This window comes from Girardinichthys multiradiatus, chromosome 6, assembly GCF_021462225.1.
Source record: "Girardinichthys multiradiatus isolate DD_20200921_A chromosome 6, DD_fGirMul_XY1, whole genome shotgun sequence".
Classification (NCBI taxonomy): domain Eukaryota; kingdom Metazoa; phylum Chordata; class Actinopteri; order Cyprinodontiformes; family Goodeidae; genus Girardinichthys; species Girardinichthys multiradiatus.
This window is the reverse complement of record NC_061799.1, coordinates 35,567,802-35,581,355: the sequence shown is the minus strand read 5'-3', so window position 1 is coordinate 35,581,355 and position 13,554 is coordinate 35,567,802. Positions and strand designations below refer to the sequence as shown.

At 39.3% G+C, this 13,554-nt stretch overlaps 1 protein-coding gene across 3 annotated transcripts in view; it reads right to left on the bottom strand.

Annotated features, from left to right (window-relative positions):
* The window catches only part of acss2l (acyl-CoA synthetase short chain family member 2 like), a 35,116-nt gene that overhangs the window by 6,840 nt on the left and 14,722 nt on the right, over nucleotides 1–13,554 (bottom strand). For all 3 annotated transcript variants that reach the window (XM_047368221.1, XM_047368222.1, XM_047368220.1), the window contains exons 4-11: nucleotides 10,243–10,334; nucleotides 8,743–8,846; nucleotides 4,883–4,955; nucleotides 4,675–4,750; nucleotides 3,345–3,429; nucleotides 2,719–2,856; nucleotides 1,120–1,290; nucleotides 903–1,036 (exon numbers count right to left, since the gene is read on the bottom strand). In XM_047368221.1, coding sequence (XP_047224177.1) covers nucleotides 903–1,036; nucleotides 1,120–1,290; nucleotides 2,719–2,856; nucleotides 3,345–3,429; nucleotides 4,675–4,750; nucleotides 4,883–4,955; nucleotides 8,743–8,846; nucleotides 10,243–10,334 — 873 coding nt within the window. The remainder of the gene's footprint in view (nucleotides 1–902; nucleotides 1,037–1,119; nucleotides 1,291–2,718; nucleotides 2,857–3,344; nucleotides 3,430–4,674; nucleotides 4,751–4,882; nucleotides 4,956–8,742; nucleotides 8,847–10,242; nucleotides 10,335–13,554) is intronic.

The window sequence follows — 13,554 nt, the reverse complement described above, 5'->3', positions numbered from 1 at the left end:
TGGGCGCTACTCTGCTGGACAGGACACGGTAAAAAAAAAAAAAATAATAATTTAAGGATCTGGCATCTTTATTTTCTTATTTAATACTGTGTTAAAATTATATGCTAAATATTGCAAACGCACAGATTAATATAGATGACAAAATGGATAAAAGTAGGTAAACAAATGAGACAGAAAATATTATGGAAAACAAATTAATACATAAAATAATAAAAAATACAAAAAATAAACAGAAGCTATATTAAATATTATGAAGTTAACTAAAGAAAGTCAAATAAAGAATAAATAATAATAAAATGTTGACAAAATATATAAAAGTAACAAAACTTATAAGACAGAGGTCAAAGAAAAAAAATTTTTAATAAATTAAAAGAAAGGTGAAATTGAATATAATGTTAAAAGAAACAGATAAAACCAAAATGTAATATTATAAAGTCCAAAAAATAAACAAATGAATAAATTCATGTCAAATTATTTAATGAAAGGGGAGATTGAAGTTTATGGTGGTAAAAAAGTCAATATAAATAAATAACTTTAAATGATGACAATATAGCTAAAATAAGAACCCTAAGAACAGATAAAAGACAAGATTTATATTATGAATTTAAAAAATGAATTAATCAATAAATTAATGAAAGAGAGATCGAATATGATGAACTTAAAAGAGTCAAGAAATAAATAAAAGCTCACAAATAAACAGAGAACACAGGACTTTTGTGTTATAAAGTAAAAAAATAAGAAAATAAAATTAACAAAAGATAAACAGAAAAGAGACGTTTTAATATTTAAAAAATAGCTAAATTAATTAATTAATAAAAACTACTCAAATTCACTTTTAAAAAGTGAGTAAGTAAATAAATAAATCCAGTTTTGAAGCTTTTAATGAAACTGCAGCAACTCACTTCTGCAGGGGTTCTTGTCCGTACTTCATCAGCAGGCGGATGGCTGTGGGAGCGGTGTAAAACTTGGTCACCTTGTACTTTTCTATGATCTCCCAGAACCGTCCAACGTGCGGGTGGACCGGAATCCCCTCAAACTGCAATCACATGGACTTCAGAACATTTATGCTGTGGTGAACGGGGACTCTCGTGTCAAGATGTGGAGCTGATGTTTACTCACCAGGACGCTTGTGGCGCCGTTTGCAAGAGGGCCGTAGATGATGTAGGAGTGGCCTGTGATCCAGCCGATGTCTGCCGTGCACCAGTACACGTCATGGTGTTGATAATCAAAAACATACTTGAAGGTGAGGAAGGTGTAGAGCAGATACCCCGCAACAGTGTGGACAACGCCCTGTTGGGATTATAAATCAGGCAGAGTTAATGTGAGCAGTCTAACATCATGTCAGGCTCACTGAAATAAGACAAAGTGCCGTGCAAAAGTCTTCCTACAGAGACCACAGATCTGCAAAAAAAAAGTGGGATTTGCACCTAAATAAAAAACACTGCAACCAATTTAATCTCAGTTATAAATCCAGCTGTTCTGTGAAGGCCTCAGAGGTTTATTAGAGAAGATTAGTGAATAAAAAGCATCATGAAGACCAAGGAACACAGCAGACAGGACAGGGAGAACGTTTATAGCTAAGTTAAGTTATAAAACAATATCCCAAGCTTCGAACATTTGACAGAGCACTGACCAATCTATCACCTGGAAATAGAAAGACATTTGCATGACACAACCGCAAACCTACAAAGACATAGCGGTCTACTTCAGCTGATAGGCCAGAGATGAAGAGCATTTAGGCCAATAAATACCCTGCAACAACAGAGAACTTAGTTCTTTTACTCAGGGTTGCAAGAACAAGAACAAAGTTCCTGCTGAGGACATTTCATCCTTTACAAGAACTAAGGTACAACACTGCCAGGAAGTCTTCATAGGCCTCTTCCACTGCAACACATCCACTTCATATTTCTCCAACACCACGCAAGAAAAACGTTCTGCCCAGAATATGTGTCAGGAACAAGCTGCAAGAACTCCCAAACCAGGACTGCAAGAATAGAACAACATGGTTTTGTTCCAGCAGCTCTAGGAGAGAGAACAAGTTCACCTGTTCTGTATCTGTTTAATCTGAAAAGCAGCATAGAGGTCCGTGGTAACGCTGAAGGAGCTGGCTCTAGTCTTCATGAAAGAGCAGCAAGAACAAAGCCTGTGTTAAAAGAAAATCATAAGAAGTCCTGTTTGCAGTTTGTAACAAACGATGTTGCCCTCAGCATCCCCTCAACATCATGCTAAGGGGATGCATTTCTTCAACAAGGACAAAAAAAACAGTTCAGAGTTAATAGGAAAATGGATGGACCTTAATGCAGGGTTTCAAAAGACTGGAGTCTGGTGCAGAGGTTCATCAAACATACAGCCAGATCGCAATAGAATGGCTCAGTCAAAGGCCAGACCTACACCCTATTGGAAATCTGTTGTGAGACTTGAGAATTTATGTTTACAGACATTTTCCATCCAATCTGAGCCTGAGCTATTTTGGAAAGAAGAATGTGCAAAGATTTCTGCTTCTATCTGATAGAGATATCCCCTAAGTTTGAGTCAGGGGGGCTGCAAATGCCTCCCACTGTGTTCAGATTTTCCTTTTATAAAAAATGAGAACCATGCATCTTTTCCTTCCCCTTTACAAGAATGTTAAATTGGAATTATAACTTAACAAAACGTGGACAAATCCATTCTTTTTTAAAAATTCTTTTGCAAGGCACCATGAGCGACAAAGTCCATTACTTTAGGTTTGCCGGTGGAGCCGCTGGTGTAGAGGATGAACAGTGGATCCTCGGCGTCGAGCCATTCAGGTTCACACTCCTCAGAGCAGTCGCTCATCGCCTCGTCCCACCACACATCTCGTTCCGAGTCCCAGGGGGTCTGAACAAACAGGGGAGCAGATCCAAAATACAAAGCTGCTCAACATGCTGATTCACTAACTAATATAAACATTTTTTTAATCGTTATCTCCCCTAAAGTTTACATGTTTATGTTTAAATGTCTGTACGCTGAGAGCGTTTGAAACCGAAGCCAAATTCCGTGCTTATGTGCACAAACTTGGCAGATAAAGCTGATTCTGATCCGTTTTAATGTGGCCTTGTCTTTTGAAACAGACCAGCACTGTTTTCATGTGAATAGGCATCACAAAGCGTAGCCATAAACAGCTAGAAATAAAATAAAATGTAGCTAAACTGGAGTTCTCTGGGGGATTTAATGGTTTGGATGTGAAGTCGTATAAAAACACCACTCTAAATATTTGTTCTTTAACATGTTGTTCACACAAGTTATATGCAAAAAGCAAATTATGTGAAAGATGTTTCCCTGCGGCTCATTTTTAAGAATAAAGCTGCAGACCCAAAAATGCCGACCTGTAGTTTGTTGCATGAAGCTCCAGTTTTCGTCGTGAGAGCTTGGTGCTTGATAACCAGGCACCTGGCGACACTTGACGCCCCTCTGTGAGGAAAATTAAAGAAAAACAGGAAGTGAGAAAACGGGAAGCTCTAATTTTCAGAGATTTTAAACAGTCTGACATAAATTGATCCTTTGACAGGTTTTTTTTTTTTGGGTCTTACATGTTCTCACAACTTGCTTAAAAACAATCTGCTTATGGATTCAGTTTATTTGGATTTATCACCCACAGAGGATATTAAAAATGTCAACACTACATGTTATGCCTGAAATATACACCAAAAGTTTTAGATACACTCTCTCACTTAACGGGTCTCTTTATTTTCATGACTTTTTACATTGTAGATTCTCACCAAGGGCATCAAAGTTGTGAATGAACATATGGAACTGTGTTGTAAACAGTGTGAAATAACTTAAACATTTTTATATTTTAGATTCTTCCAAATAGCCTCCCTCTTCTCTGATTACTGCAGAGGGAGGCTTCATGAGGTGGTCACCTGAAATGGTTTTCTAAAGAATCTTGAAAGAACTTCCCAGACGGCCAAAGGTTAATATTTCAGTCATCACAGCAAAGGGCGGCTACTCTAAGGAATCTAAAATATAAAACATATTTGAAGTTCTTTTATAATTTACCGTTAGCTACATAATTCCATATGTGTTCATTCACTGTTTTGATGCCTTCAGTGAGAATCTATGTACAATGTAAATAGTCATAAACATTAAGAAAACCAGTAAATGAGAAAGTGTGTCTAAAACGTTTGACTGGTAGTGTATAAAGAAAATATTGATAATTTAAATGCACAACACACTGTAGAACAGCAGTACACAATTTGTTAAGGACTCAAATTTGAACTGAATCATTTTTTTTTATCTGAATTGTGCATGTCACAATGAACCACTGTCAGTGTATTGTTTCAATCTTTTCTTTTAAACCCACATCTGCATCTGTGACTCTTTGTGTCCCTCGGATGATAACCCTTCCCAGCATGCTCTGCCTGTCTGCTCACATCCCTCTCCGGCTCTCGTTCCCATTGGAGACGAGCAGCTTGGGCTTTTCCTGATGGATTTAAGTGCTCCATGTTGCCCGGCAACCTGGTAATCTAAAAGCCCAGCGGTGTGTTGTTTCCAGCCACTCTGATAACAGCTGACTGAACTGTGTGTGTGCGTGTGTGTGTGTGTGTGTGTGTAACTCATTTTCCAAGGACTAAATCCCATTACCAGGAGCAGCTTGTGTAAATACGATCAGTTGCTGGGAACTGGGAAATTTCTGACCGTATGAGTGGGACCTACTTTTCCACACACTTCTCCAGCGCTTCGTCCGAGATCTCCTTCAGGTTGATCAGTTTGTCTCCTCTGTAAACACCATCTGTGTGTGAAGGATGTACAGTCAGAGGGAGAGGCATATAATGAGGTGTGAAACAGAACAGATGAGTATCATTTTACAGCCCCCAAGCCATATAACAACCTGGTGCTGTTTTGTTGTTTGAAACTAATGTACCTGCTGTGACCAGAACGCTGCTTTTGGCATCCATAATTCTCTCACACAGAGACTCTGAGGAGAATCCTGCAAACTAAACAGAGAGGAATAATATCAAATTTTTTTTAATCAGCATAATTATCTTATTTTTATCTCTAATTACAGGCATTTGGGTCAATTGAAAAAAATTAATTTGAGATTTGTTTGGTTTTAATGCCTTAAACTGTTGGTTTTACCTCCTACTCGAGTGTATTAAACACTAATTAGGTGGATTTCAAGTCAATTGACAGTACTGTTAGTTAAATTAATCATTAGTCAGTTGAGCGTTGGTGTTTTCCCATCAGCTGTCGGTTTTTTTAGATGCTTTGTTTGGACTGCTCTCCCTCAGAACTTGAGAACCTGAGCGTCATGCAAATAGGCTGCAGCAGCTGAGCCTTTGCATTCAAAACTGAAACTTTCTGATATATTTTTGTGGTCGTCTGCATTGCAGTCACAGTCTAGATGCCTGTTTGGATTGAGTAAATTAGTCTGAACATTGGATATCCTCTCTCTGCAGGCTATTCAAATAATTAGCACTGGTTTAGGAAAAACAATTATCACAAAGCTCATTTATCATTTCACAGACTTTGATTGCAATCTTTGTGGTATTGAAGGATTTCCAGCTAAAACAGGCTGCCACAGATGCTTTTTAAGTTATTTATGTATTTTTGTATATTTAACACCTTCAGAGGTGGATTTGCTGATATGCTTCAAATCGTTTTGTCAATGCAAAACTCAAGTGCACCTTAACTGCAGGTCACCAACTGATGGTCGGATACTGGGAATTTATTGTCCCATCAATTATGGCTAGTTGTCCAGGTGCTGAACCAGGAGGCCCATACCATAACACTACCACCATCGTGTTTGACTGTCAGTTAATGTTTTACACTTGTTGTACTGGGGCACACAAGTTCCAGAAAGTTGCACTTTTGTCTCGTCAGTCCACAGAATACTTTCACTAAATGTTTTGGCAAATGTGGGATGGGGCATTTTGTTCAGTTTGGTCAGCAGTGGTTTTGGCCTCAGAACTCTCACATGGATACAATTTTTGCCCAGTCTCTCCTTTTTATTTTTTTAAATCATGAACAATGACCTTAACTGAGGCAGGTGTGGCCTGCAGGGCTTTAGATGGCGTTCTGGGTTCTTTTGTAACCTCCTGGATGAGTTGTCAATGTAATATCAGAGTGGTTTTGGTAGGTCAGCTGCCCCTAAAGTCCACCACTGGCTCATGCTGTCTCCATGTCGCTCACTGTGGTTTACTACCATCCCAAAGCCTTAGAAATGGCTTAATGACCCTTTCCAGATAGATAAATACGACTGACTTTGTTCCTTGTGGGTTCTTAGCATGATGTGTTACATTTTGAAATCTTCTAGCCTACTTCCTGTTGTCAGACAGGTTTTGCTTACAGTCAGGCAGTAGTCAAGCCTGGGTGTGGCTACTGAAATTGAAACAAAATGTGGGTATTTAAAGCTAATTCGTGATTTACAATAAAAATTTGCCCATAGGGCCAGGTTAGTTTGGATAGCTTTTTCCTCATATACTTTGTTGGCAATCTTAAACATTCAAGTTTGACCAAAAAGCCAAAACATAGGAAAACTGTAAAGATGTAAATACGTTTTACAAGTCACACAGACCTGAGTACTTTTTTCTTCATTTTGGTAATGTCTGCTGTATAAAACAAACACTTTAAACTATCAATTTTAATCATCTACTGGTGGATAAACTAAAACTTTTAATTTCAGCATCTTTTTTTTTGATTGGTAGATTGTTTCAGCAAGGATAATTTGGATCCTCTCTCTGGTGGCCATAGTATTACACTTTAAGGCTCCCTGCTTTGGGTCCAGTTTGGCTATAAGGGGAGCCAACTTTATATAAACAGCCACTGAACTAAGTTTTGAACTGTGTTTAATGTAAGGACCAGTGTAATTTCTTTAAAACAAGACAAGTTCAGAGAACAAAGAGGGTTCCTGTATGAAATGTTTCTCAGTCAAAGCTGTCTAGTTTATCAGATTTAGCCAAGCCTTTATGTACAGCAGACTCAGCTTTGGCAAATGTTCCTCCTCATCCCCATTTATAGATGAGTAACCTTGTTTAATCTTGGATAAAGAGCCAGCCATCCATTAACTGCTCTTTTAGGTGACTGCCATTTGTGGTGTTCTTTGGCAGACACTTGTTCTGAGGCCAAGGTTAATAGTTCATGGAGTGTAAAGTTTCAGCATTGATGGCAGCACTAGGATTCAGCTCACGAAGGACTCTGGACTAAGCAAAATGTCACAGCGTTGGCTTGTCTGAGCCTGCATGTCTTCATGATTATTCATGATGATTAGTAATGTGAATCCAACAAGCTTGAAAAATCCTTACGAGTAGAATAATACTGTTCATGTGAAATATGATCAAGCCTTGGAGAATATGCTACAATGACTTGGCACAGACAAGGTCACTCACTCCAATCTGCCAAAATCGGGCCTTTGTTGGTCATACAGAATTCCACCTTGGAGGGTTGATGATATTTTTAACCCGGCTGTTAACCTATGCGTGGATGGGGAAGGTTAAATCACTAAAATAGCATTCCCAGGCTGGAAGCAGCCAGTAATGTCTGACCCATATACTGAGTGCAGGTGTTGTCAGTTCTGCATTCATGCAGAAAACAGCTGATAACTACTGGAGTGGGGCGGTCCGCAATAGCAGAACGGATAAGTTTTTCTGTGAAAATGGGGTCAGGGCAGCAACCACAGCTTACTGCTTACAAGATGGTTGTTTATATAGATGAGGCCAGCATCAACATACTGTATTATGTGGGAATGTAGCAAAAGTTAAGAAAATTTCTTTAGAAAACACGATGAGAGACTAAACAAATGATATGGATCCTCACTGATGGTGGAAAACTGAAAAAGCCGAAGAAAAATAAATTATTTTTTGTTCAAATGCTTAACAGTAATGAACAATAGAGCAGGTGGAGCTTATGTTTTTTTACTTCCATTTTTTGACTCAAAGACATGTCATTATCCTGAGGTGTTTGGGTTTTGATTTTCTGCTATGTGTGTATTTTGACACTTTTTGCTGTGCTCGTTATTGTTAAGTATTTTCTTATTAGCGTATTCATTTGTGTTTTATTGTTCTTTATACATCTAGAGTTGTTTCCTGTTATATTTTTGTGTATACTGTCCTGGGTTTCTCTGTGTGTATTTGCTCAGCTCTGTATGTGATTAATTAGTCTCTCTCCTTCAGCTGCTCTGCCTCAACCACAACTCATTTCCTCTGATTAGCTCTTCTGGTTTGCTTCTTGTTTCTCCACCCAGCCTCACTGTTGTCTGCTGGTTTCGTCTATTCTTTTTACTGCATTGTATACCTGGTCCATTTCCTGTGCTTTTTGTCAGATCTCCTGGTGCAAGACCATTTTTTAAGTTTTCTTCACTTTTTATTATTGAAGTACTCAACCTGACTTCATTTCCTTCTCTACATTTGAGTCCATTACAACTGAAACAAGACAGAAATGGGATTACTTCCTGCAGTCTGATAAATTTGCAAAGACAGCATCCCAGGATGCTAGTTCTCAGACAAAACCTAGCAATCAGCTCGTAAATGTGGCTTATTAATCAACATATAAACAACACACAGCAAAAAGAGGGGCTGGGGGGATTTCACCCAAGTTTGAACTCAAACAAAAGCAGGGTGTCTAGACACCAGCACGGCACATCACATCACATTCAAAGCGCCAAATTAAAGTCACCAGTGTTGTTTCTTGAGCTGTTTGCTTAGTGGTTTACATATATTTAAGGATCCCGTATACATCAGAATGACATGGTGACAGGCTAATCAGGCACCCATGGCCCTTGCTTACCACAACAGAGTGAACAGCCCCTATCCTTGCACATGCCAGCACGGTGTAGACAAGCTCTGGGATCATGGGAAGGTAGATGGACACCCTGTCTCCCTTTTTCACTCCTGAAAAAACAAACACAAAAATGAATAATTATTTCATTTTTAAGGGTAGCATTTAAAAACAAAGTCTGCTGGTGCAAAAGCTCAGCTAACTCCGAGCTATAACTATAGCTAGCTTAAAATAAGTAAGAACTGCTACTTGGCTGCTCGACTCCTACCTAAGATAACTGAATGCTGAAATTGATTCAAATGGTGATTCACCGAAGTATTAGTTCAGGTGTCTGCACATAACCATTTTTTTTTTCACTTTTTATCTACAATAATGATGGACTAATACATCAAATATGTCCAATTTAAAATGGAAAAAGTATTTATAGTTACACACACACACATATATATATATACATATATGTATATATATATATATACATATATGTATATATATATATATATTTATATATGTATATATATATATATATATATATATATATATATATATATATATATATACATATATGTATATATATATATATATATATAAATATATATATATATATATATATATATATATATATATATAAATATATATATATATATATATATATATATATATATATATATATATATATACACATATATGTATATATACATATATGTATATATATATATATACATATATGTATATATATATATATATTTATATATATATATATATATATATATATATATATATATATATATATATTTATATGTGCATATAAATATTTTTTTGTATAATTACTCCACATTATAAAAATTCATTTTAATGGGTTGTGTAGACATAGCCACTGTAGACAGTTAGCAATTTAGCTTGCTATCTACCCAGCTATATATATAATTAGTTATAATGCTATCTTATCAGCTATCTAGCTAGCTACGTAGTTAGATAGCCAATTATATTGTAAGCTATGTAATTGGCTATCTAGCTAGCTAGATAGTAAGATATCTAGGTTATTAGTTAAGTAACTAATGAGATATATCACTATCTTGCTAAATAGATAGATTGATTGATAGGTTATATAAATATTTATCAGTTGAAAATAGAGAAAAATATAAACATGTTACCGACACTTTAAAGTTTTCTAAAGTATCTAAACTGGCTAAATAGTTTGCTAGCAAATAGTAACAGGAAGTAGAGGAAAAACTAGAAAAATTTAATTTATTTTAGGTTTAAAGTTACTTTTATTACTTTAAAAAATGTTAGCTTCTTAAAATTGGTCTACTGTGAGATCTGATATTATAGCTGTCAAGAAAAATCATAATGTTGGACTAATGTTCCTTTTTCTACCTTTGAACTTTGAAATTACCGGTAATCAGCGATTTAAGGATTTATTTGTGTGGGGGTTTATTATAATCAATTTTAATTCTGGAAACCACTGTTTAAATTTGTAATTCTCAGTTGCTGAAGTGACTTTCTTACCCATTTGCTTGAGCACATTGGCACAGCGGCATGAGTGGCTCAGCAGTTGGCCATAGGTGATAGTCGTATGATGTTCAGGCAAGTTCCCCTCCCTGAAAAGATGCCAGACAGAATGAGAAATTCAGGTAGCATTCTGCAAAGCAAAGGTAAGATTCTGTGTGCAGACAAAAATACATTTCAGGGTTGATAGACTGAGATTCACTAGTAACTTCATCTGAAATTATTCTTGGAAAACACAGAGGTTTTATTCTATGAATTAAATTAGAGAGGGACCATCTGGCCTGTGGTCAGCACAGCACAGACTGTTCAAGTCAGCATCCATTAGTCAGGAGACTGCATTAGTGCAGGCAACACAGGTAAATTACCAATGTGGTAATGCAGTATGCTCCAACATTATGAGGGCTGTGGAGTTGCTCTGCGGGTTCTAAGAGTTCATTGCAAAGGCAACCAAGTTCGAGTTGTTACTCAGTCTATATTTGGTTTAGATGTTTGTCAGGACAGCTACTTACAAAACCATGTGTCATTGTGACTTGCAAGGCAGCAGATTGACAGTAAATTTTTAATGTAGAACATATGACAGTACAAATACCTGTGGAATCAGCCTAAAAATTAGGATATAATACATGTGAAATTGGTGATGGAATAGTAAATATAACATGCTCGTCCACTGGTTGTCTTTAAGTCTCAGACGTCAACATTATTTGGTCATTCTGACTTAATGATAAAAGCACCTCCTATTTATTTTTTTATGGTGAAAATCAAAACAGCAGACCAATTAGTTTCTGTAAAATAAACAATACAACAACAAAGAAAACTGATGACTGACTTAAGACTGGCATTATTTAGTATATTTAATCCATGCCTTTTTCTTCTTCAACCACTGCTGCCCTTCCATAGCATTATTTAAACACCATTTTTCATTATATATTGCTTCTACCTAAATAAACACCTTTGTTCAGGCCTAAAAGAAGACCTTGGTTTGTAAAATCTGGCAATATATATTGTGAGTTTTGCACTTTTTTGTTGTCATTTATTGTTCTGCTTTGGTCTCATTTTCATACACAATTTGAAATATACAAATATACAATATTTGTGATGGTACTGATATACACAAATTATAGCATGTTTGTTGTCTAAAGGGGACAGAGTAAAATCACACAAAAATATGTCTTTATGTAAATGAGTTTAATATTAGCGTTTGCTACCTTACACTAATGTTTAAGACTATAAATATTTTAAACATTGGGTTTTAGCTAGGTTTACTCATTCTGATTAGTTTGTGGGTTCTTACAAATGTCCTCTGATTTGAGAGGTTTTTTTCTTCTTACAGCAGTGTACCTCCAGTACGATGGTAAAAACTTAAAGCCATAACAAAACTTTCCCAAGCTATATAGCTTGGGAAATTCAGGGCGACTTGGACTTAAATGTTTATCACAATATGTAGTTTTTTTCTGGTAACGATAAAAATTATCGAAAAAAAGTACTCAAAATCCATTCTTTTTTTGGTGATACATTGCATGGCTCCTCCTTGAACCGTCACCTTAACGTGGTGGAGGGGTTTGAGTGCTCAAATGATCCTAGAGGCTATGTTGTCTGGGGCCTAAATGCCCCTGGTAGGGTCTCCCATGGCAAACAGGCTCTAGGTGATGGGTCAGACAAAGAGCGGTTCAAGAATCCCTCATGAGGACGAAAATATCGACGCACGTGACGTCGCCCGGTACGGTGGAGCCGGGGTCCCACCCTGGAGCCAGGCCTGGGGTCGGAACTCGCCGGAGAGCGCCTGGTGGCCGGGTTGCTCCTCGCGGGACCCGGCCGGGCCAAGCCCGAATGAGAGACGCGAGGCCATCCCCCAGTGGGCCCACCACCTGCAGGGGGAACCGTGAAGGACCGGTGCAAAGAGGATTGGGTGGCGGACGAAGGTGGAGACCTCGGTGGCCTGATCCCCGGATGCTTAGGCTGACTCTAGGGACGTGGAATGTCACCTCGCTGGGGGGGAAGGAGCCTGAGCTTGTGCGGGAGGTCGAGAGATATCGACTAGAAATAGTCGGGCTCGCCTCCACGCACAGCGTGGGCTCTGGAACCCATCTCCTTGAGAGGGGTTGGACTCTCTTCTACTCTGGAGTGGCCCACGGGGAGAGGCGGCGGGCTGGTGTGGGTTTGCTTGTTGCCCCCCAGCTCAGCCGTCTAGTGTTGGGGTTTACCCCAGTGGATGAGAGGGTCGTATCCCTGCGCCTTCGGGTTGGGGAGAGGTCTCTGACTGTCGTCACGGCCTACGGGTCGAGCAGTAGTGTGGAGTACCCGGCCTTCTTGGCGTCCCTGTCGGAGGTGCTGGATAGTGCCCCTCCCGGGGACTCCATTATTCTGCTGGGGGACTTCAACGCCCACGTGGAAAACGACACTGACACCTGGAGAGGCGTGATCGGGAGGAATGGCCTCCCCGATCTGAATCCGAGTTTTTTTGTTATTGGACTTCTGTGCTAGTCACGGATTGTCCATAATGAACACCATGTTCAAACATAAGGGTGTCCATCAGTGCACTTGGCACCAGGACACCCTAGGTAGGAGGTCGATGATCAACTTTGTTGTCGTATCATCAGACCTTCGGCCGCATGTTTTGGACACTCGGGTGAAGAGAGGGGCTGAGCTGTCCACAGATCACCACCTGGTGGTGAGTTGGATACGCTGGAGGAGGAGAAAGCCGGACAGACTTGGCAGGCCTAAGCGCATAGTGAGGGTCTGCTGGGAACGCCTGGCGGAGCCCTCGGCCAGGGATGTATTCAACTCCCACTTCTGGGAGAGCTTCGACCAGATCCCGGGGGATGTTGGAGACATAGAGGCCGAGTGGATCATGTTCTCCGCATCTATTGTCGATGCCGCTGCCCGTAGCTGCGGCCGTAAGGTCTGCGGTGCCTGTCGTGGCGGCAATCCCAGAACCCGGTGGTGGACACCGGCAGTAAGGGATGCTGTCAAGCCGAAGAAGGAGTCCTATCGGCTGTGGTTGGCTTGTGGGACTCCTGAGGCGGCTGACGAGTACCGTGAGGCCAAGCGTGCTGCGGCCCGGGCTGTGGCAGAGGCAAAAACTCGGGCCTGGGAGAAGTTCGGTGAGGCCATGGAGAAGGACTACCGGTTGACCTCGAAGCGATTCTGGAGGAGTTGCTCTCGATGGAGCAGCGCTCCTCCACATCGAGAGGAGCCAGTTGAGCCAATTGAGGTGGCTCGGGCATCTATTCCGGATGCCTCCACAATAGCTGCATTTAATCAGATTTTTATATTTATTGGTGCTCTAATGAAGCCAACAGTGGAAAATCTGTA